The 22,898-nt window shown below is 44.0% G+C and overlaps 1 protein-coding gene across 2 annotated transcripts in view; it reads right to left on the bottom strand.

Annotated features, from left to right (window-relative positions):
- Positions 1 to 22,898, bottom strand: part of SLC38A1 (solute carrier family 38 member 1) — a 138,510-nt gene that overhangs the window by 30,064 nt on the left and 85,548 nt on the right. For both annotated transcript variants that reach the window (XM_077473017.1, XM_077473018.1), the window contains 3 exons: positions 18,870 to 18,962; positions 15,342 to 15,420; positions 6,269 to 6,351 (listed from right to left, as the gene is read on the bottom strand). In XM_077473017.1, the coding sequence (XP_077329143.1) occupies positions 6,269 to 6,351; positions 15,342 to 15,420; positions 18,870 to 18,962 (255 nt within the window). The remainder of the gene's footprint in view (positions 1 to 6,268; positions 6,352 to 15,341; positions 15,421 to 18,869; positions 18,963 to 22,898) is intronic.

The raw sequence follows: 22,898 nt of genomic DNA on the forward strand, positions 1-22,898 counted from the left end.
CAGGGGTGGATGCCTTAGATTTACAAAAACATATCCACTCACAAATAATCATCCGTTAATTTAAATTCCAGTACACAGGCCCATGGTTGTGTTTTATCCACAATATGGAGTAACTGACATGTCCATGACCAGTCCACATTTTGCAGTTCTGGGATTTTCAGTTAATGTTTTAAACCAGTGGTCATCAACCCTGTTCTCAGGGCTCACTAACAGGCCAGGTTTGCAAGATAACTGAAATACATCAAAGGTGATATAATTTTCTGCTCAGTGATTGCAGTATTCTAGTCTGTATCTCCCCAAGGTAATACATAAAACCTGGTCTGTTAGTGGGCCCTGAGGACAGGGTTGGTGACCACCTTGCTACAGGATTTACATATTTGTAGGAAGATTGTTTTATTAAAGCGGAGTTCCACCCAAAAGTGGAACTTCTTCTCATTTGTCTCCTCTTCCCCTCCGATGCCACAATTGGCACCTTTTGCGGAGGGGGCAGGATACCTTTGACAGGTATCTTGTTCCCACTACCGGGAGTCCGTGCCATGGCCCATGACATCACCGCGAGGCTCCCTCCTCCTCCCCCTGTCGCTGTGCCAGTAAAAGTGAGGAGCGGAGCCTCACACATTCGCAGTAGGGTTCCTGCGTGAAGCCAAGGCTACACTGCTGGGTACCCTTACCTGAAATGGTGGTGGCAGCACCCGACAGCTGATGGAAACATCAGCTGTGGTGCCAACATCACTGGACTCCAGGACAGGTAAGTGTCTGATTATTAAAAGCCAGTAGCTACAGTATGTGTAGCTGCTGGCTTTTAATTTATTTTTATTTTTTTGGGCTGACCTCTGCTTTAAATACATTGCATATATGTTTTTTTTTTTATTCAACTTGGTGGACAAATCAGTAAAAAATAAAAAAAACCTTAGCCTGTTAACTACAAAACATTTGATATTTTCTAGTAATATTGCTGTTTTCACTATAATATTTCCCAGATTATAAAGACCTCCAACTAAATTCATGTTTAATCCATATTGTTGGGCTGATTTATTAACCACCTCAGTACAGTGCAGTTACACCCCCTTCCTGACCAGACCAATTTTCAGCTTTCAGCGCTCTCACACTTTGAATGACAATTACTCAGTCATCCAACACAGTATCCATATGAAACTTGCGTCCTTTTTTCCACACAAATAGAGCTTTCTTTTAGTGGTATTTAATCACTAGTGGGTTTTTTATTTTTTGTGCTATAAATAAAATAAAACGTAAATTTTGTGAAAAAAATGCCTTTTTCTTCGTTTCTGTCATAAATTTTTGCTAATTAGTAATTTTTCTTCATAAATTTTGGCCAAAATTTATACTGCTACATATCTTTGGTAAAAATAACCCACATTAGTATATATTATTTGGTCTTTGTGAAAGTTATAGAGTCTACAATCTATGGTGCCAATCACTGAAAATTCATCACTTCTGATCAGGCCTTCAGTACATCAGGTGTATCTCATTTCTTGAGACTCTAACTAGTCAGGAAAGTACAAATACCCCCCAAATGACCCCTTTTTACAAAGTAGACATCCCAAGGTATTAAGTAAGTAGCATGGTGAGTTTTTTTAAGTTGTCATTTTTTCCCACAATTCTTTGCAAAATGAAGATTTTTTATTTTTTTTTATTTTTTTTTACTAAATTGTCATATTATCAGGTTATTTCTCTCACACAGCATATGTATACAACAAATTACCCCCCAAAATACATTCTGCTACTCTTCCCGAGTACGGCGATACCACATGTGTGAGACTTTTACACAACCTGGCCACATACAGAGCACCAACATTGATGTAGTACCTTCAGACGTTCTACGAGCAAAAATGACGCATCTCATTTCTCAACCACCTATTACACTTTTGAAGGCCCTGGAGTACCAGGACAATGGAATTTCCCATAAAATCACCCCATTTTGGAAAGCTAACACCCCAACGTATAATCTGTGAGGCATAATGAGTCTTTTGAATGGTTAATTTTTTTCCAGAAGTTTTTGGAATATGTGGAAAAAAATTAAAACGCATTTTTTTTTACACAAAATTGTCAATTTATAAGATATTTCTAACACATAGCATGTATATAGCAAAAATTACACCCCAAAATACATTCTGCTACTCTTCCCGAGTACGGCGATACCACGTGTGTGAGACTTTTACACAGCCTGGCCACATACAGAGCACTAACATTGATGTAGTACCTTCAGACGTTCTATGAGCAAAAATGACGCATCTCATTTCTCAACCACCTATTACACTTTTGAAGGCCCTGGAGTACCAGGACAATGGAATTTCCCATAAAATCACCCCATTTTGGAAAGCTAACACCCCAACGTATAATCTGTGAGGCATAATGAGTCTTTTGAACGGTTCATTTTTTTCCAGAAGTTTTTGGAATATGTGGAAAAAAATTAAAACACATTTTTTTTTACACAAAATTGTCAATTTATAAGATATTTCTAGCACATAGCATGTATATAGCAAAAATTACACCCCAAAATACATTCTGCGACTCCTCCCGAGTATGGCAATACCACATGTGTAGGACTTTTACACAGCCTGGCCACATAGATGGGCCAAACATTGAAGTAGTACGTTCAGGCGTTCTAGGAGCATAAATGACACATCTCATTTCATTCCTACCCATCACACTTTTGAAGGTCCTGGACCACCAGGACAGTGAAATTACCCACAAAATGACCCCATTTTGGAAAGTAAACACCCCAACGTATATTCTATGAGACATGGGCTGCAAATAGGTACTCGGGTACTCTGATGGGCTGGAGATAGGTACTCGGGTACTCAGGTGGACTGTGACAGGTACTCGGGTACTCAGGTGGACTGGAACAGGTACTCGGGTACTCTGATTGCCTGGTGACAGGTACTCGGGTACTCTGATGGCCTGGTGACAGGTACTCGAGTACTCTGATGGCCTGGTGACAGGTACTCGGGTACTCTGATGGCCTGGTGACAGGTACTCGGGTACTCTGATGGCCTGGTGACAGGTACTCGGGTACTCTGATGGCCTGGTGACAGGTACTCGGGTACTCTGATGGCCTGGTGACAAGTACTCGGGTACTCTGATGGCCTGGTGACAGGTACTCTGATGGTTTGGTGACTGGTATTTGGGTACTCTGAAGGGCGGTGACAGGTACTCAGATGAACTGTGACAGGTACTCGGGTACTCAGATGGGCTGTGACAGGTACTCGGGTACTCTGATGGGCCGTGACAGGTACTCGGGTACTCTGATGGGCCGTGACAGGTACTCGGGTACTCTGATGGGCCGTGACAGGTACTCGGGTACTCTGATGGGCCGTGACAGGTACTCGGGTACTCTGATGGGCCGTGACAGGTACTCGGGTACTCTGATGGGCCGTGACAGGTACTCGGGTACTCTGATGGGCCGGGACAGGTACTCGGGTACTCAGATGGGCCTGGACAGGTACTCGGGTACTCTGATGGGCCGGGACAGGTACTCGGGTACTCTGATGGGCCGGGACAGGTACTCGGGTACTCTGATGGGCTGGGACAGGTACTCTGATGGGCTGGGACAGGTACTCAGATGTGCCGGGACAGGTACTCGGGTACTCTGATGGGCTGGGACAGGTACTCGGGTACTCTGATGGGCTGGGACAGGTACTCGGGTACTCTGATGGGCTGGGACAGGTACTCGGGTACTCTGATGGGCTGGGACAGGTACTCGGGTACTCTGATGGGCTGGGACAGGTACTCGGGTACTCTGATGGGCTGGGACAGGTACTCAAATACTCTGATGGGCTGTGACAGGTACTCTGATGGACTGTGATTGACAGGTACTATGAGGGGTGGTGACAGGTCCTCTTTATTGGGGGGGGGGGGCAATCAGTATGTTTGGTGTACACTGTATGCGGTAACGAGATGTTACCGCAATCTCCTCCTCACACACGATCGGTGTGTGAGGAGGAGAACCCGGTAACATCCCGTTACCGCGGTTTGTTTACATTTTAGTGATCGGCTGTGAAAGGATCACAGCCGATCACGTGGGTAAACAGCCAGCCAATGGCTGTTTACCAGTGTCGGTGACGAGCAGTGTTCCCGGGGAACACGCCGCCACCGACGTGCACGCGCAGCGCGCTCGCGATCGCGCGCATGCGCCGTGCACGTAGGGGGTGTGACCATCTGTGATCGGCCGTGACTTCATCACGGCCGATCACGTGGTAAACAGCCATAACGAATGGCTGTTCACCCCCTTCGGTGGCGAGCGGTGTCTCCGTGACACGCCGCCACCGAAGAAACAGGGATGCGCGCGCACGATCGCGCGCATCCCTGTTTAAACGGGAGGCCGTCATATGACGGCCTCCCGCCGCAATAGCTGCGCCGCCTGGCCGTCATTTGACGGCCGGCGGTCAGGAACTGGTTAATGGAGTTATATTAATTGTGGAGTTTTATTAATGGAGGCAATCTTCACTCCAAAAAATATGACTATTTCCTTGAATTGTTGAATCATGTGAAAAGCATCTGCACATTTTTGGGTATTTAAAGTAAACAATAATTACATTTTTACACGATTGGATTATTTTGAAGTGAATATTTGTTACATTTATTTAAGATTCTCATCTCCCTTAGTAAATCAGCCTTTGCATCTTGCTGGTGTATGGTAAAGTAAGACGCAGTGAGATGTTATATTTTAGGGACACTTCAATCAAAATCAGGAATTATATGTATAGAAGGAGCACTGTTTACCTGCTCAGTACTGCGGTACTATAATTTTAGATCCAGGCTTTCTATTTTAGCCCCTTTTGCCTGTAATCTTTCGATCTGAAAATTCCAACTTGTAATGTAGGAGAACAATCTCCAAGCACACATACAGTAGGCTTTTTGCTATCTTAAACTGACATTCACTGCCAAAATTAGTCCAGTTCAGCAAAGACCACACAAAAATTCGATCAGTGTGTGGCCTTCCCTGGTTGACAAAAATCGATCATTTGATAAACTTCTGTCAAAGGGACATGAAAGAAAACCTTTGTCAATCAGCGGTTGCAGCTATAGTATATTTTGACATCGGTGGGTCCCACTGCCTAGAATACAATGTCCTTGGGGGGGTCCTCGATCCACCTGATTTTGTGAGGATGGAGGATGCTAGATCCACTAGCTGAAATAATAAATAAATAAATAACGTGTGTGACCATCTTTGCTCATACAGAAATTCTGATGTAAAAAAAAATTGTCACTGATAAGACGTTCCACTTAGCGACAATTACCTTCTTTCAACATTTGAAGATGATTGGTGATACAAAATGAGAGATAGCTACATAGCAACCTCAAAGAGTCAGCAACGTAAAGATTTTTCATGTGCCACTGATCTGTCAGCCTTTGGAAGGGGCATCAGGTTACAATTTAAAGGAGAAGTGTGGCAAACAAAAAAAAAACATACACACACACACACACATACAAATACCCACCTATTTGGTGTGATGCTGCAGCTGTCCCCTGCCAACTCTAAGCCTGAGAACTGAGCGATCACATGACTGCTGATCGCTCGGTTCTCAGGTCCGCTCTGAGCACAGAGTGGTGACTTTCATTCACTGCTCTTTGCTGTGCTCCTTCAGCCCAGGAGTGGGGCCAGGAAGCAGCTGGCTCAGGCTCTCAGCAATGCGCTGAGAAGCTGAGCCAGCTGCTGGTCAGGCATCTGAGTGGATCCTGACATGATTGTCCAGACCGGAGAAGCTTGGGGACGCTAAGGCTAGCTAGGAAGTAAGTGCACTCCTGTGATCCAAAAGGTCTAGGTTTTAATGTGATCCAGAGCTCGGACATAAAGATTTTCTATTACTTGTTGCCATAGTGGCAACGGTTTCACCAGACAGGAAGTAAAGAAAAATCTGCAACAAGGGCACACAACTTACAGGATTCCAGCCTTCCTCTACTCTAGGAAAAAATGTTTTTTTCTTCATGTTTTTCTGTTTCATATTTTCCCTTACTTCCTGTTTGGTAAATTGTTGTCACTGTTTTGGGAAGGGGGAGGGGGGTTCATATATATATATATATATATATATATATATATATATATATATATATATATATATATATATATATATATATATATATATATATATATATATATATACACACACACACACATTTTTAAAGTATTTATTTATTTTAAGCAGTATCAAAGGGGTGGAGGGTGAATATGATACAGTATATAAACCACAAGTAGAAGAAGTATAAAACATGATTATTTACTGACGCCTATGATACTGTACTTTACCTAAATTCTTAAGAAGACACAATGGAAGGATGATTATTACAGTGACGAGGACTAGAAGAAAACGACCATCCAAATACCATGGCCTGTAAAACAATATAAAAATAATGAATAACAACAAAACAGCTAAAATATGGTCCAAGCACTTGAATTATTATACAGGATCTACCATATATAGCGCCAACAGTTTACACAGCGCTTTACAACTTGAGGGTAATGCTTCATACTAAAATAACTTGTTTTACAGCAAAATTCTGAAAGGTCCATTATTCCATATTCATGCCTGAACATCTCACTAACATATCTGTCATCACCATCAAATATTGGTTAAGAATTCCTATTACTGAATCCATTTTGAACTCCATTTCCTAAAATCCAAATTACTGTTGGGTGAAAATACTACGCGTCGGAAACATCTTAATTGTTCCAACTTCCTAACCAGTAATTACTTCACGAGTTCAGAATTAAACATAGTTAAAATGTTCTTGTTTGTGTTAAAAACAAACATAGTTAAGGTGTTACGCCCCTAAAAAAAAAAAACACAAAAAACACACCCAAAAAAGGTGCTCTTTATTCATTCTTAATGGCACTCCAAATGCAGAGAAATTTGGTTGCAGCTGCTACACAACAAAATGTGTGTTAATCACAGCATAGACGGGAACAAAATACACAAAGCTCATCACCCAAAAAGGTAAAGGAGTGTCTTTTGCGTGACAAATGTGCATGGGCTGCCCTATGCACAACACACGGTAGCGTGTGTAATTCACCCCCAAAACAACTGCAGGCAGGAACTTGCGCTCCAGCTATGTGAAGTGTGAATGGAGCATTAGGTCAGTGAAACTGGTTTTCGCGACGCTCCAGGCATAGATGAGCAGTTTATTCTTTCATTGTGGCACAGAATTTTTGCATTTTTCAGAACTCAGGCTTAAAGTGGTTGTAAACCCCATTCATGAAGTCTGACCTGGGCACACATATCTGTAGTGTTTACTTATCTCTCTCCAAATCTCTGAGTCCCATATCTTTCTGGTGCTTTGTTCCTCTGTTATCGGCATGATAACTTCAGACAAGTTTTCTGACACAGGAGAAAAAATCAGCTGGAAATTTGTGTCGGGGAGGGAGCTTAGAGATTCATAAGCAGAGAGCTTGTCTATTCATAATACAGCTCTGTTTGTTTCTTCGTTCCTCTGCCTATGTGTCACACACAGTGCATGCCCAGACTCCACACCCAGTGCTGAAACAGGAAGAAATATTTGTAACACGATGTTAGAATTTTAAAGAATGTAAAAAGCCGAAGACAGCAGATATACATGTAAAACTTATGTAGGGAGATTTGTTTCATCTCTGTGAATCATCTGAGGCTGTTCACGTCACTGAGTTTATGTGAGGGTTTACATCCACTTTAAGGTAAAAAAACTAAGCCTTTAGTACTACTTTAAAATAATACCTATAGTACACTGAGTGGGTGTTGTCACCCTAGGACAAGTATCCTGTTGGTTGGGAGCACCAGTTGATAATATAGGAATAAAAGTATGAAAAAGAAAACTAACACAGCGACCATATATACTGTACATAGCTCCCAACTGTCCCTGATTTTGAGGGACTGTCCCTGATTTGGAACAAAGTCCCTCTCTCCCTCTTCCCTCCTCATTTGTCCCTCATTTTGGTCTGATCTTTATAGTTATATATAAAATGTACTATTTACCTTTCAAAAAGTGTTTCACATTGCTAAACCTTTCATCCAGTTCCTAAATTTCTAATTTGTAAAGGAATAGTAGTGGTAAAAAAAAAAAAAACACTTGTGGGTATAAAGTGACCGTAAAGGCAGGTTTATTATCTTTATTTTCAAAGTATTTTATTTTTCAAGAATGAAATGATACATTTTAGTACAATGTGAAATAGGTTACAAGTAACAATGCCTGGTAAATGGCAGCTTAGAAAAATCACTTACACTTGAATATAAAGAAGTAAAAAAAAGAAAAAAAAAAAAACGCATTAAAGCAGTAAATATAGATTAAGGGAGTTACATAAATAAATAAATAAAATGGTGTAGAGAGAAAAAAAAAGAAAAGAAAGGAAAATAGAAGTTTCCTTATAAGAACGTAGTGAGTGAAGAAAAAGAGAACAAAATCATCATCCTGGAAGATTTATTATCTTAATACATTCTATGTCTTGTTATGGTTTTTAATAATGGGACCACTACGGCCATTTAAAATCCAGAGAGTGTCACGTGTTTCTTTCAAATGGTATTGCTGGGGCCAAGAAGAGGGGTGGTAGTAGTAGGGGGTAAGACTTTACATCAGCCATACACCAGTCAAGAATAGGCCCAGAGCAAAAAGGCAACTTAGTAGGAGGACCCACATGACTGGGGGTGCTGGGCAGTCTGGACTGGGGTTATTGGTAGCTTAAAAAAGAGGGTCTTACGTATTGGTTAGTGGAAGGGCAGAGATTTGACCTGCTGACTGGGTTGGCCTTGGGGGGCGTAGGCATAGTTCAGTAAGGAGACTGGCAGGAGAGAAAAAGGCAGCAGGTGCAGTTTTCCCCTCCCTATCTAATTACGCTGGTGTGAATGATATTCTGTTTTTCATCTGTATTTATGTTCCGTTTGGGCAGCTTGGGGATGTAATAAAAAAATATAATTAAATAAATAAATAAAGGAAGAGCGAGGTGCGAAGGGGGTAGGTCAAGTTGAGCTTGTTGTAGCGGTTGGCAGGGGTCTCGGGTTCTTGAAGGTCAGAATGGTGGAAGGAATACAGTATGTGGTGTGGAACGGGTTGGGCCCATCTCGGTATGGGTACCTTCCCTACCATGGAAATAATGGGCTATCGTTCATCGGGCTGCATCAGGCAAAAAAATGGTCAAAGTTTGTGCCTGAGCTGGTGGAACTGCGGCTAGGGGCCAGGATATTGAGGTGGTGGTGGTACAGCCGATGCAATAGAGTTGCCTTCCTTCATCAACCTGAGACATAGTCAGTCAGTTAAGTTGGGTAAAAAAGTTGGGTTATAAAATGTAATATTTTTTTCTAGAAAATTGTTATGGTTGTTAATAAAGGGGCCACTATGGCCATTTAAAATCCAGAGAGTGTCACGTGTTTCTTTCAAATGGCATTGCTGGGGCCAAGAAGAGGGGTGGTAGTAGTAGGGGATAAGACTTTACATCAGCCATACACCAGTCATGTGTATGTATGAATGTGAGTTAGGAACCTTATATAAGCTATTTGAGGGCAGGGACCAATGTATATATAAAAGCGCTGAGTAAATTGATGTTGCTGTATAAGTACCAGAAATGAATAAAATTTAAAGTGGTTGTAAACCCTTCCAACCAACTTTGACCTACAGGTAGGTCCAAGAAATATCTCCTAAACCTACACGGTTAAGGAGATATTTGCTGAAAGACAGGCACCGCTGTCTACAGTGCATGCGCCGTAGACAGCGGCGCGCAGGCGCACTGAGCACGCCGCGGTCAATGGCGATATGCCGCGAGTGGTGGCTCTCGTGCGCATGCGCGGGAGTGACGTCATTGCGGCTTCGCCGAATGACAGCGGCGGAGCAGCGAGACCCCACCGAGAATATGGATGCGCCGGACTACAGGGGACAGCGGTGACTTCGCTGGCTCCTGTGTCAGGTAAGTGACACATAATGGACTACTATGCGATACATAGTAGTCCATTATGCTTTACCTTTGCAGGGAATGAAAGACCAAGTAAACCCATCAGGGTTTACTTCCTCTTTAGAAATAAATAATGAAATGTTTCTCCTCAGTTAACAAAATAGCGCAAATAATAATTGAACATTTGCTCTCTGGTGTCCTTGCAAGCTCTTCATCCTAATTTTTGCTGGTAATGCAGACGATCAGGGTATCATGTGGTCTCCTCTTGAACATCAGTTCCCTAAGCAATTTTAACAGAAATCCTGTGACCTCTGAAGAAGCATTTGATCTCCTGATCTACACAAAATGTAGAACTGAGTATTTTAGTTAGTATGTTAATATCAGTGGCGGAACTACCGCCATAGCAACCCACGCGGTCGCTATGGGGCCCGCAGTCGCTATGGGGCCCGAAGCCTAGTGGAACTGCTGCCGAATGGGGGCCGCTGCCGAGCGGTCCGGGGCTCGGCAATGCATTGGCAAGCTTCTGTCCTGCACAGAACACCGGAGTCAGCCCCCTCCCAGCGTCGTGACGTCACTCGGCCGGAGGCTCGATGGGCGGAGCGTCAATGCAGAGCTACTGCAGCCTGCATACACAGGAACCAGGCAGCACCGCCGAGGAGGAACCAGACTCACCCTCACTTGCAAAATTTGCAGACCATTCATTGCAATCAGACAGAGGTACTGTACAAGCTAAAGTAAGCTGATGCAATGATGGGGCCAGACTGCAGTCTAAACATTTTGAACTGTCTGTGAGTTTAACTGATTTTTATAATATGCAGCATGGCGGGGGGGGAGGGGGGTGAATGTCCTGCACTGGTCACTGTAATTGTATTAATGTCCTGCACTGGTCACTGTAATTGTATTAATGTCCTGCACTGGTCACTGTAATTGTATTAATGTCCTGCACTGGTCACGGTCGAATGATTTTACTGGTTACGGTCACTGATGAATGATTTTACTGGTCACAGATGAATGATTTTACTGGTCACGGTCGAATGATTTTACTGGTCACGGTCACTGATGAATGATTTTACTGGTTACAGTCACTGATGAATGAATTAACTGGTCACGGTCACTGATGAATGAATTTACTGGTCAAGGTCACTGATGAATGATTTTACTGGTCACGGTCGAATGATTTTACTGGTCACGGTCACTGATGAATGATTTTACTGGTCACAGTCACTGATGAATGATTTTACTGGTCACGGTCACTGATGAATGATTTTACTGGTCACAGTCACTGATGAATGATTTTACTGGTCACGGTCACTGATGAATGATTTTACTGGTCACGGTCGAATGATTTTACTGGTCACGGTCACTGATGAATGATTTTACTGGTCACAGTCACTGATGAATGATTTTACTGGTCACGGTCACTGATGAATGATTTTACTGGTCACGGTCACTGATGAATGATTTTACTGGTCACAGTCACTGATGAATGATTTTACTGGTCACGGTCACTGATGAATGATTTTACTGGTCACGGTCGAATGATTTTACTGGTCACGGTCGAATGATTTTACTGGTCACGGTCACTGATGAATGATTTTACTGGTCACTGTGGAATGATTTTACTGGTCACTGTGGAATGATTTTACTGGTCACAGTCACTGATGAATAAATTTACTGGTCGCTGATGAATGATTTTACTGGTCACGGTCACGGATGAATGATTTTACTGGCCACTGTGGAATGATTTTACTGGTCACAGTCACTGATGAATAAATTTACTGGTCACGGGCACTGATGAATTAATGTCCTGCACTGGTCACTGTAATTGTATTAATGTCCTGCACTGGTCACAGTCACTGATGAATGATTTTACTGGTCACGGTCGAATGATTTTACTGGTTACGGTCACTGATGAATGAATTTACTGGGGGGGGGGGGCTGTTTGCAGGGGGGCCCCATACAACATTTTGCTATGGGGCCCTGTGATTTCTAGTTATGCCCCTGGTTAATATAATTGAATTTTGTAGAACAGGTGAGCATCATTGTTCCATTATGGATCATAGGCATGTGCAGCCTATTGCATTAGGGTATGCACCCCAAAGCTCAAACACACATGAGTGTATTATATATATATATATATATATATATATATATATATATATACACACACACACACACACACACACACACACACACACACAATGGGGTTTATTTACTAAAGGCAAATCCACTTTGCACTGCAAGTGCACTTGAAATTACACCTGGAAGTAAAGTCACTGTAGATCTGAGGAGGACATGCAACTAAAATAAAAAACAGAATTTTAGCTTGCACATGATTGGATGATAAAATCAGCAGAGCTTCCACTCATTTCAGATCTATCCCCCATTATATTGTAAAAAGTATTGGGACATCTGCCTGTACATGCACATGAACTTTAATGGGATCCCAGTCTTAGACCGTAGGGTTCAATATTGAGTTGGCCCAACCTTTGCAGCTATAACAGCTTCAGCTCTTCAAGGAAGGCTGTCCGCAAGGTTTAGGAGTGTGTCTATAGGAATGTTTGACCATTCATCCAGAAGCGCATTTGTGAGGTCAGGTACTGATGTTGGACGAGAAGGCCTGGCTCGTAGTCTCCGCACTAATTCATCCCAAAGGTGTCTTATCAAGTTGAGGTCAGAACTGTACAGGCCAGTCAAGTTCCTCCACCCCAAACTCATTCATCCATGTCCTTATGGACCTTGGTTTGTGCACTATTCCAAATCATTTGGTGGAGGGGGGATTATGGTGTGGGGTTGTTTTCAGGTTTTGGGCTTGGCCCCTTTATTTAAAGTGAAGGGAACTCATAAGCCTCGTACACACAGTACGATTGTTGGCCAACCGAGCATCTGATTTTTGTTAAAAGGGGCGTGTGCCAGGATCTTGTCTTGCATACTAACAGTACACAATGATGCCATAAACATGAATGTAGTGATGTACTACAAGGAATTTCAGCTCTTGATCGCCACCCTTTGGGCACCTTCTGCTAATTTTGTGTTGGTGAGCATTGATTCCGAGCATGCGTGTTTGTACTTTCAACTTTTGTGTGATAGATCTGTGTACTGACCATACAAAAATCTGACGTCAAACCATTGTCCGCCGAAAATTTACTAGCATGTCATCCAACATTTGTTGGCCAAAAGTTGGACAACAATTGTCAAAAGGAGCGTACTGACGGTAAGATTTTAGGACAACAGTCTGTCAACAGATAATCCCCTGCCAACCATCGTACCGTGTGTGTGGGGGGGCTTTAGGGGTGTCAGCATACCAAGACATTTTGGACAATTTTATGCTCTCAACTTTGTGGGAACAGTTTGGGGATGGCCCCTTCCTGTTCCAACATGACTGCACACCAGTGCACAAATAAAGGTTCATAAAGACATGGACTTAGTAGGGGTGGTGGGAAATTTACTTCAAGTGCAATTCATATTATAATAGTAACTAATACATATAAAATTAAGTGTAACAATCTAGAAAATAAAAATGCCAAAGTACTATAATGGTGTGAACCTCCCAACTATAAAGTTGTTGCAATTGAAGTTACTTTGTATTGCAATTATCTGTAGAGGGGTTTCCACCATCCCTGCTTGGCAATGTAAGGCACTACTGATTGGCAGCTTTGATGGGCACTAATTGGCAACACTGATTGGCACTGATAGGTGACACTGATAGGCAGCACTGATTGGCACTAATTGTCAGCACTGATTTGCGGCACTGATGGGCACAAATAAGCAGCACTGATGGGCACTGAAAGGCAGCACTGATGGGCACTGATTGGCAGCACTTATGGGCACTGATTGGCACTGACAGGGAGCACTGATGGGCACTGATAGGCAGCACTGATGGGCACTGATTAGCAGCACTGATAGGCCACACTGATGGGCCCTGATTGGCACTGACAGGTGGCACTGATTGGCACTAATAGGCTGCACTCATTGGCAGCGTTGATGGGCACTAATGGGCAGCAGTGATGGGCACTGATAGGTAGCACTGATTAACAGCACTGATTGGCAGTGATGATGGGCAGCACTGATGGGCACTGATGGGCACTGATAGGTGCCACTGATAGGCGGCACTGACTGGTAGCACTAATTGGCACTGATAGGCAGCACTTATGGGCACTGATTGTCAGCACTGCTTGGCAATGATTTACACTGATGGGTGGTACTGATGGGCACTGATAGGCAGCACTGATGGGCTATGATTGGCAGCACTTAAGGGCACTGAATGGCAGCATTGATGGGCACTAATGGGCAACACTGATGGACACTGATTGGCAGCACTCATGGACACTGACAGAGTAGAGGGGCAGTTTCACATGCAGCAGATAGTGAGACTTGCAATGCCGCGTACACACGGGCGTACTGTATGGCGTACTTAGTCCGTCGAAACACATTTCAGCGGACAGTCCGCTCGTGTGTGGGCTTCAGCGGACTTTTTCAGCGTGCAGTCCGGCGTACTAAGAATTTCGGAATTTTCGAAATTCTGTCCGTCATACTTTGGTTTCAGCGGACAATCCGCTCGTCAGTATGCTAGTCGGACGGACTAAGAATGGCGCATGCCCAGAAAGGATTTACACGGCGGAAGGGTGCTTTGCTGTGTATTGGACTTCCTATTTCTAGTCCCGTCGTACGTGCTGTACACGTCATCGCGCAAGCTTTCGTCGGACTGTTTGGGTATCCATGTGTGGTCAAGTCCGTTCAGTGGAAAGTATGACGGACTGTCCGTCGGATTGTATGACGGACTAAGTACGCCATACAGTCCGCTCGTGTGTACGCGGCACAAGAGTCACTCAGTGTGTGACACTGACAGTCAATATAACTGCTTGCAGGGAGAGAGACCAGGTGTCACACCTCAACCGCGATGTCCCTGGTGGGCAGGACCCAACAGCTATAAAACACCAGCCAATGATTGGGCTGCTTAAGAAAGGGGGTGTGGCCACATAAACATAGCTCCCCGCCAAGACCCCATCCCATTGGCTGGTGTTTGATAGGTGTTCCGTCCGGCCCAACCTCGACATCTCTGCTGAGTTGTGACAGCTGGTCTCTCTCCCTGCAAGCAGTTACATTATCTGACAGTGTTATACCCCGAGCGCTCAGGCAAGCCTCATGACCTGCTGTCTGTGAAACTGTTTTACAGGCAGCGCGAGCTACATACTCCATGGATACAGCATTTCAGAGCAGATCTCGGGAGACAGCACGGGGTGATTAGGGTGTGCCCAGGCCTAACATAATGCGCACGTCTATGTTATGGATGCATTTAAAAAAAAAAAAATACTTGGCATAAGATAATTTCCAAATGATATTTTAAAAGAAAGTATATATATTTTGCCGACTGATGATCTGTCACATTTTTTAAGGTAAATTGATCAAAATCGAAATTTAATTTACAACATATGATAGATTGTACTGAATATCTAAAAAGTTGACTTACGTTGAATCTTCTATTCCCATCAGAAATTTAAGGACATTGGGTAGTTCATTCTTAACTATAAACAGATAGCTGAGCATTGCTGTAAAAGAGAAAAAAAAACAATAACTATAGTAATGCCATAAGCATATTTATGAGTAGTCATGTCTTTAATAGCCAGCGGTGGAGGGTACAGATTGGGCAGCAATAACCCAGTTTTACAACAACACTCTAAAGCAGACATTCTCAACTAGGGTTCCTCCAGAAGTTGCTAGGGGTTCTTTGAGCTTGCATATTTCCAGAGCCAGCACTGCGTGGCAGAGTCAGCTGCATGACAACAATGATTTTTTTTCGCTGTAAGGTCCGTTTCTGGTGGGCAGACTTGGCTAGCAGATCCGCCTGCTCAGTGGGGAATCTGTATGCTGATACCTGCTGAGCAAGTCTGTGTCTTCTCTGCTTATGCAAAAGACACAGACAGAACTGCTTTCCTCTATAAGAAGTCAGATGTAAATGGACCGCCTGTCTGTTTCCATCTGACTGTCATTCGATCCGATCCACCAGACGGATGGGGAATGGATCCCCCATCCAGTGCTGGGAGAAGGTTATCCAGTGCCCAGGGCAAAGACACCAAATTGCGCCCCCCTTTCCCTTAGGGTTAGGGTCAGGGTGCCCCCTACCCCTGCAATAAACCATTGCACCAGGGGCAGCTGTCCCTCCTGCCCACCCCTTGTCCCGGCCCTGCCTCCATCCGTCTGTTTTTAGAGGATAGGATAGCATTAGATGCAACAAACACGTGTCTGTTGACATCCGATGCTTTACAGAGGGTTATGAATGGTTCGATCAGATCTGCCTAAAAAACTGACAGTTGAACCTGATTGGTCCATCCTTGTGGAAGGGGCCTAAAAGTGACATTCTGTCATGGTAAGGGCATTCTTCCTACTGACTATCGCTGTAAGGGGCACTGACCTCCAATTCATTGGTCATGAGACCTGAAGATTTTAAGGGTTCCTCAAGATAAAAAGTTTGAGAATGTCTGCTTTGTCAGATCACATTCAACTTTATTAAAATGGGGCAAAGCAACCATGCAGCTCCACCTAGGACAGTGATGGCGAACCTTGGCACCCCAGATGTTTTGGAACATTTCCCATGATGCTCATGCACTCTGCAGTGTAGGTGAGCATCATGGGAAATGTAGTTCCAAAACATCTGGGGTGTCAAGGTTCGCCATCACTGACCTAGGTCCACCACTCTGTAACAATTTGCTCAATGCAGGCATGATCAGAGAGATAAGGAAGCAACTTAGTTTACATTCTGGAATGGTGCCTATGTGCCAGGATGACTGAACTCCTGAACATGTGTGATCCCATGCCACCAATCAAGACAGCCAAAGACCAGCACCCAACAAAATAGAAAAACGTGCATGCAACCAAAGAGGTACCTGTGTGTGGCCTGGCACAGAGCTCATGTCACTTATACTATTTATTAAGCAGATGGGCTGGTAAAGCATCTTTTCACTTGCTCTCTAAAATATCATAACACAAAAAAACATGAGGTTTTAAGCTTGAATTATAGACAAAATATATAAGCTCTTATGACATTGTGAGTATTGGTCCTTTAGGGAGCGAGTAACAAGATGCTGTAACAGTCCATCTGCTTAATAAATGGTATAGATGACCCAGAGAGGATGGATTACAAGCATTCTACATCCATAAATGTATTCCTTTTCTGTAGTTCAGCATGTTTAAAGGTTCAAACAAAGCCACCTGCAGCATCACCCACACATACACAAAAACTTGAATGGAAGGCTGCATCCAAAAGTATCAAGGGCCTGCAGCTCTGGCCAACATTTTTCTGATAAGCCTGTCAAATCTGGATTTTTTTCCCCCTAAAACTCCCTTAAAATACATTTTATTGACTTTAGCACAGTTGCAATGTTTACTGGATTGCTAAATTTACTTTTCTGTTGTTGCTGTTTAAAAGTGAAGCTTAGTTATGGCAGTTTTCTTCATAGTCTAGCTTGGACCAATGTAAGTACACTATAATGTCAAAAGTATTAGGATGCCTGCCATTACACACACACGAACTTTAAAGCATCCCAGTCTTAGTCCGTAGGGTTCAATATTGAGTTGGCCCACCCTTTGCAGCTATAACAGCTTCAACTCTTCTGGGAAGGCTGTCTACAAGGTTTAGGAGTGTGTCTATGGGAATGTTTGACCATTCTTCCAGAAGCGCATTTGTGAGGTCAGGCACTGATGTTGGCTGAGAAGGCCCGGCTTGCAGTCTCCGCTCTAACTCATCTCAAAAGTGTTCTGTTGGTTTGAGGTCAGGTCTCTGTGCAGGCCAGTCAAGCTCCTCCACCCCAAACTTGCTCAGCCATGTCCTTATGGACTTGGCTTTGTGCACTGGTGTGCAGCCATATTGGAACAGTAAGGTGCCATCCCCAAACGGTTCCCACAAAGTTGGGAGCATGAAATTGTCCAAAATGTCTTGGTATGCTGGCGCTGAAACAAAGGGACCAAGCCCAATCCCTGCAAAACAAGCCTTGGCCCATTAGTTCCAGTGACAAGACATTTTGGACAATTCCATGCTCCCAACTTTGTGGGAACAGTTTGGGGATGGCCACTTCTTGTTCTAACATGACTGCGCACCAGTGCACAAACAAGGGCCATAAAGACATGTGTGTGTAAGGGCAGGCTTCCCAATACTTTTGACAATATAGTGTATGTATTGGATCCCTGTGAAATTTGGAAATCACTGTAGTAGGTACCGCTAATATAGAGATCTCAACTTCTAAGTGGCTGCCAACTTGGCATGGTCGCCCGCTTGGCATGGGCACCATTTAGGGATCACTTTGCATTTTTTCAATGTATGCAAAGCATTCCCTGAATGAATGAGGTGGAGAGGTGTGTGAAGACATCTTTTCCAATTAGAGAACATTTTGTATTCATTGAGAAAATGCAAAGTGTTCCCTGAATGGTGCCCGTGCTGAACAGGGCAACCTCTTGCAGTAAGTCTAACCCAGGATCTAGCTTCAATAACTGTAGTAGCAGTGCCTATTAAAGTGAATTGCATGGGGATCCCACAGGTAAGGCCCATACATAGTTACTTTGGTGTAACCTGGACCAACGTAACTACTGTATATACAATTGCCATACCTATGCTTTCATTTCCATGAAAGTTGTTTTGTTAACATTTATAAAAAATATGTAAAAGTATCTGGAAATTACCACACCGTGTGGTAATTATAGCGAATTTCCTCTCTAGTAATTCTGTCAAGGAGAACTAACAACTGTAATTTTGTTGCTTCCTTTTTGTGCAATAGAAGCTTACATAATAGAATAGACTGCATGACAAGGGAAGCAATATTATATACTTCGAAGTGTGTAGAGCAGAGCATACGTTTACATGCATTGCTTTGGATTATAGTCCTAGTTCTCTTACATAAGTCATATAATGTAACCTTTGTGTCCTGGAGTTATAGACCTTTTTAGGAAAAAATGAAAAGCATACGTCGTACTATTATTACGTAATATACATTAGTCGTGTACTTACCACCAACATTCTGAAGAGATGTTGATCCGAACACTAGCAACCTTCCTGGTGTGCCAAATACTTGTTCCCCCAGCTTCTCATATACCATACATCCTGGTTAAATAAAAACAACAACGTTAGTCTTTAGTACATTATTGAGTTAGAAGCCATCCACACAAACCACAATGAATAAGTATCCCTTTCAAAACAAGACCCACATTTTTGTATTTATATCAGTTCTGAGTGTTTTTTCATTCAATGTGGTTGCAACAGGATATACATATTTTTAAAGAACAGCACTTTGACTTATAAAGAATTTGCATAACCATTTAATCCATGAAAAGGTTTGACCCTCCACAAGGTTTAGGAGTGTGTCTATGGGAATATTTGACCATTCTTTCAGAAGTGCATTTGTGAGGTCAGACACTCATGTGGCCGAGAAGGCCTGGCTCACAGTCTCCGCTCTTTTTCATCCCAAAGGTGTTCTATCGGGTTGAGGTCAGTCAAGTTTCTCCACCCCATACTCGCTCATCCATGTCTTTATGGACCTTGTTTAGCCAAAACCATTTTTTTTTCTGTTTTGGTAGAGTAGCGAAGGGTAGCGGAGGGTTGAATCCCCTGCCAGGTTATTTTTTTACTGTCTGTGTGTCACTAGGGACATTTCTATTTACCTCCTGTCCCAGAGACGCAAAAGGAAGTTAGAAGAAAATTTGCAAGCCAGTCAAGTTCATCCACCCCAAACTCACTCATTCATGTCTTTAAGGACCTTGCTTTGTGCACTGGTCCAAATCATTTGGTGGAGGGGGGATTATGCTGTGGGCTTGTTTTTCAGGAGTTGGGCTTGGCCCCTTAGTTTCAGTGGAGGGAACTCTTAATGCGTCAGCATACCAAGACATTTTGGAAAATTTAATGCTCCCAACTTTGTGGAACAGTTTGGGGATAGCCCTTCCTGTTCCAATATTACTGCACACCAGTGCACAAACCAAGGTCCATAAAGATAGGGATGAGCGAGTTTGGGGTGGAGGAACTTGACTGGACTGCACAGAGTCCTGACCTCAACCCGATAGAACACTTTTGGGATGAATTTGAGCGGAGACTGCAAGTCGGGCCTTCTCGCCCACATCAGTGCCTAACCTCACAAATGCGCATCTGGGAGAGTGGTCAAACATTCCCATAGACAAACTCCTAAACCTTGTGGACAGCCTTTCTGGATAGAGCTAAAGCTGTTATAGCTACAGGGTGGGCCAACTCAATATTGAACCCTAAGGACCAAGACTGGGATGCCATTAAAGTTCATGTATGTGTGAAGGCAGATGTCCCAATACTTTTGACAATATAGTGTATGCAGTCAGATAGACATTGTACTTTTTATAGATTTAGCTACTTTTAGTTTTCTCAGGGTTGGGTTTTACCCTAGCTTCACACTTATGGGTTTTTAGTGACAGCTGTATGTAGAAAAAAAAAATTCCTGGCAAAGGGTAAGGGTCTGGTATGGATTTTGGGGGGGACCCCACGCCATTTAAAGAAAAAAAATTGGCGGGGGGGGGGGGGCCCTTCTGAATCCATACTACACCAGAAGGGCCTGGTATAGAACTGGGGGGGGGGGGCCCACACCTTTTTTTTTTTTTTGCGGTTTATTTTTGCCTGCTTTTTTTTTCTTTTAACATTCAGCTGTCAGCAGGAAACTGACAGCTGATGACTCAGCTGATGACGCTTCCCGGCCCCCTCTTTAGCAACCAGCTATATTTATATATATATATATATATATATATATATATATATATATATAAAAATAAAACTCACAAACAACAGCCAGAACCAACAGTCATTATTTCATATTCTTACTCTTGGACCTTTCTGCTGCCTTTGATACAGTTGACCACCCCCTCCTCCTCAAAAAACTCAATTTGCTTTGTCTCCATGGCTGCACTCTCCGTTGGTTTGAATCTAACCTATCTCATCGCACCTTCAGTGTCACTTACCACTCCACTTCCTCTTCTCCAACTCCCCTTTCCGTTGGGGTCCCCCAAGGTTCTGTCCTTGGTCCTCTACTGTTCTCGATCTACACGTCCTCCCTGGGTCAGTTGATAGCCTCCCATGGCTTTCACTACCATTTATATGCTGATGGCACCCAAATCTATCTCTCTGCCCCTCAGCTCACCCCATCAATCTCCTCACGCATCACTGATCTACTAACAGACGTATCAGCCTGGATGTCACATCACTTCCTCAAACTTAATCTATCTAAAACCGAGCTCTTAATATTTTCTCCCCCATGTGCCCCTTCACCTGACTTCTCTGTCAAGATCAATGGCACATCTATCAGTCCGTCCCCACATGCCAGGGTGCTAGGGGTATCCTTAGACTCTGAACTGTCCTTTCAGACCCACATACAAGCCCTGTCCAAATCATGCCGCCTTAGCCTCCGCAACATTTTCAGAATACACCCCTTTTTAACTAATGACACCACCAAGCTTCTAATTCACTCCCTGGTCATCTCTTGCCTTGACTACTGTAACTCCCTCCTCATTGGATTACCTTTACATAGACTATCCCCCCTTCAGTCCATAATGAATGCCGTTGCCAGACTCCTACACCTTAACAGCCATTCAGTGTCTTCCACCCCCCTCTGCCAATCCCTCCACTGGCTTCCACTCTACTAACAATAATTTACAAAGCCATACATAATTCTGCCCCTAGTTACATCACTAACCTAGTCCCAAAATACCAACCAAGCCACTCTCTTCGGTCATCCCAATGCCACGTACACATGATCAGACTGTCTGGCGGACTTAGCCCGGCGGACAAACTGCCGGACTTTGAAGCGGAGGTCCGCCGGACTTTCCGAACGACCGGACCTGCCCACACACAACCGGACTTTTCCGGCGGACACTATGGCGTTAGTCCACCATACTTTTTAAATGAACGGACCTGCCCACACACGGAGGAAATTCCGTTCATTTTGAACGCGGCTCCAGGTAGCCGGGACTAGCGAAGGAAGTCAATGTCGCCGCCTCCATCGACGAGATTGACACGTCGCTGGCCCCGTCACATGGTATGGACTTAAAGGGGAAGCCCTACGCTGAAAAAACGGCGTGGGGGTCCCCCCCCAAGGTCCATATAAGACCCTTATCCAAGCACGCCACCCCATGTTGATGAGGACAAGGGCCTCTTCCCGACAACCCTGTCCGTTGGTTGTCAGGGTGTGCGGGCGGGGGGCTTATCGGAATCCGGGAGGCCCCTTTAATAAGGGGGCCCCCAGATACCGGCCCCCCACCCTATGTGAATGAGCATGGGGTACAATGTACCCCTACCCATTCACCTGGTGAAAAAAAAGTTAAAAAAAAAACACCACACAAGGGTTTAAAATAATTTATTGCACAGCTCCGAGGGTCTTCTTCTGACTTGGGGGGGGTCTTCTCGCCTGACTCCTTATGCCGCGTACACACAAGCGGACTTTTCGAGGGATTAAGTCCGACAGACTTTCGACTGAGTTCTGACGGAGTTCCGACAGAGTTCTGACGGACTTTTCGAATGAGCGGACTTGGCCACACACAATCACACCAAACTCCGATGGATTCGAACGTGATGACGTACGACTGGACTCGAATAAGGAAGTTCATAGCCAGTAGCCAATAGCTGCCCTAGCGTCGGTTTTAGTCCGTCGGAATAGCATACACACGAGCAAATTTTTTGGTAGGAACTGGGTCCGGCAGAGTTCTGGCGGAAAAATTTGAAGCATGTTCCATTTCTAAAGTCTGTCAGACTTTTGCGAATCAAAAGTCCGTTGCAGCCCACACACGATCGAATAGTCTGCCGGAATCATTCCGTCAGACTTTGGATGTTGAAAAGTCCGCTCGTGTGTACGGGGCCTTAGCTATCTTCTGCTAGCTCTTTAACTAGTGGAGGAGCCCGGCTTTCTTCTTCGTCGCCGCCTGGGGGTCTTCTTCCGACTTTGGAGGTCTTGTCCCCCTCTTCGGGGTCTTGTCCCCCTCTCCGCTTTCTTCCTTTAGCTCTTTTACTAGCGGTGGTCCTGTCTTCTGTCGCCGC

The sequence above is a fragment of the Lithobates pipiens genome, unplaced genomic scaffold, assembly GCF_037356315.1.
Source record: "Lithobates pipiens isolate NorthernLeopardFrog02 unplaced genomic scaffold, aLitPip1_a1.2 Scaffold_8, whole genome shotgun sequence".
Classification (NCBI taxonomy): Eukaryota; Metazoa; Chordata; class Amphibia; order Anura; family Ranidae; genus Lithobates; species Lithobates pipiens.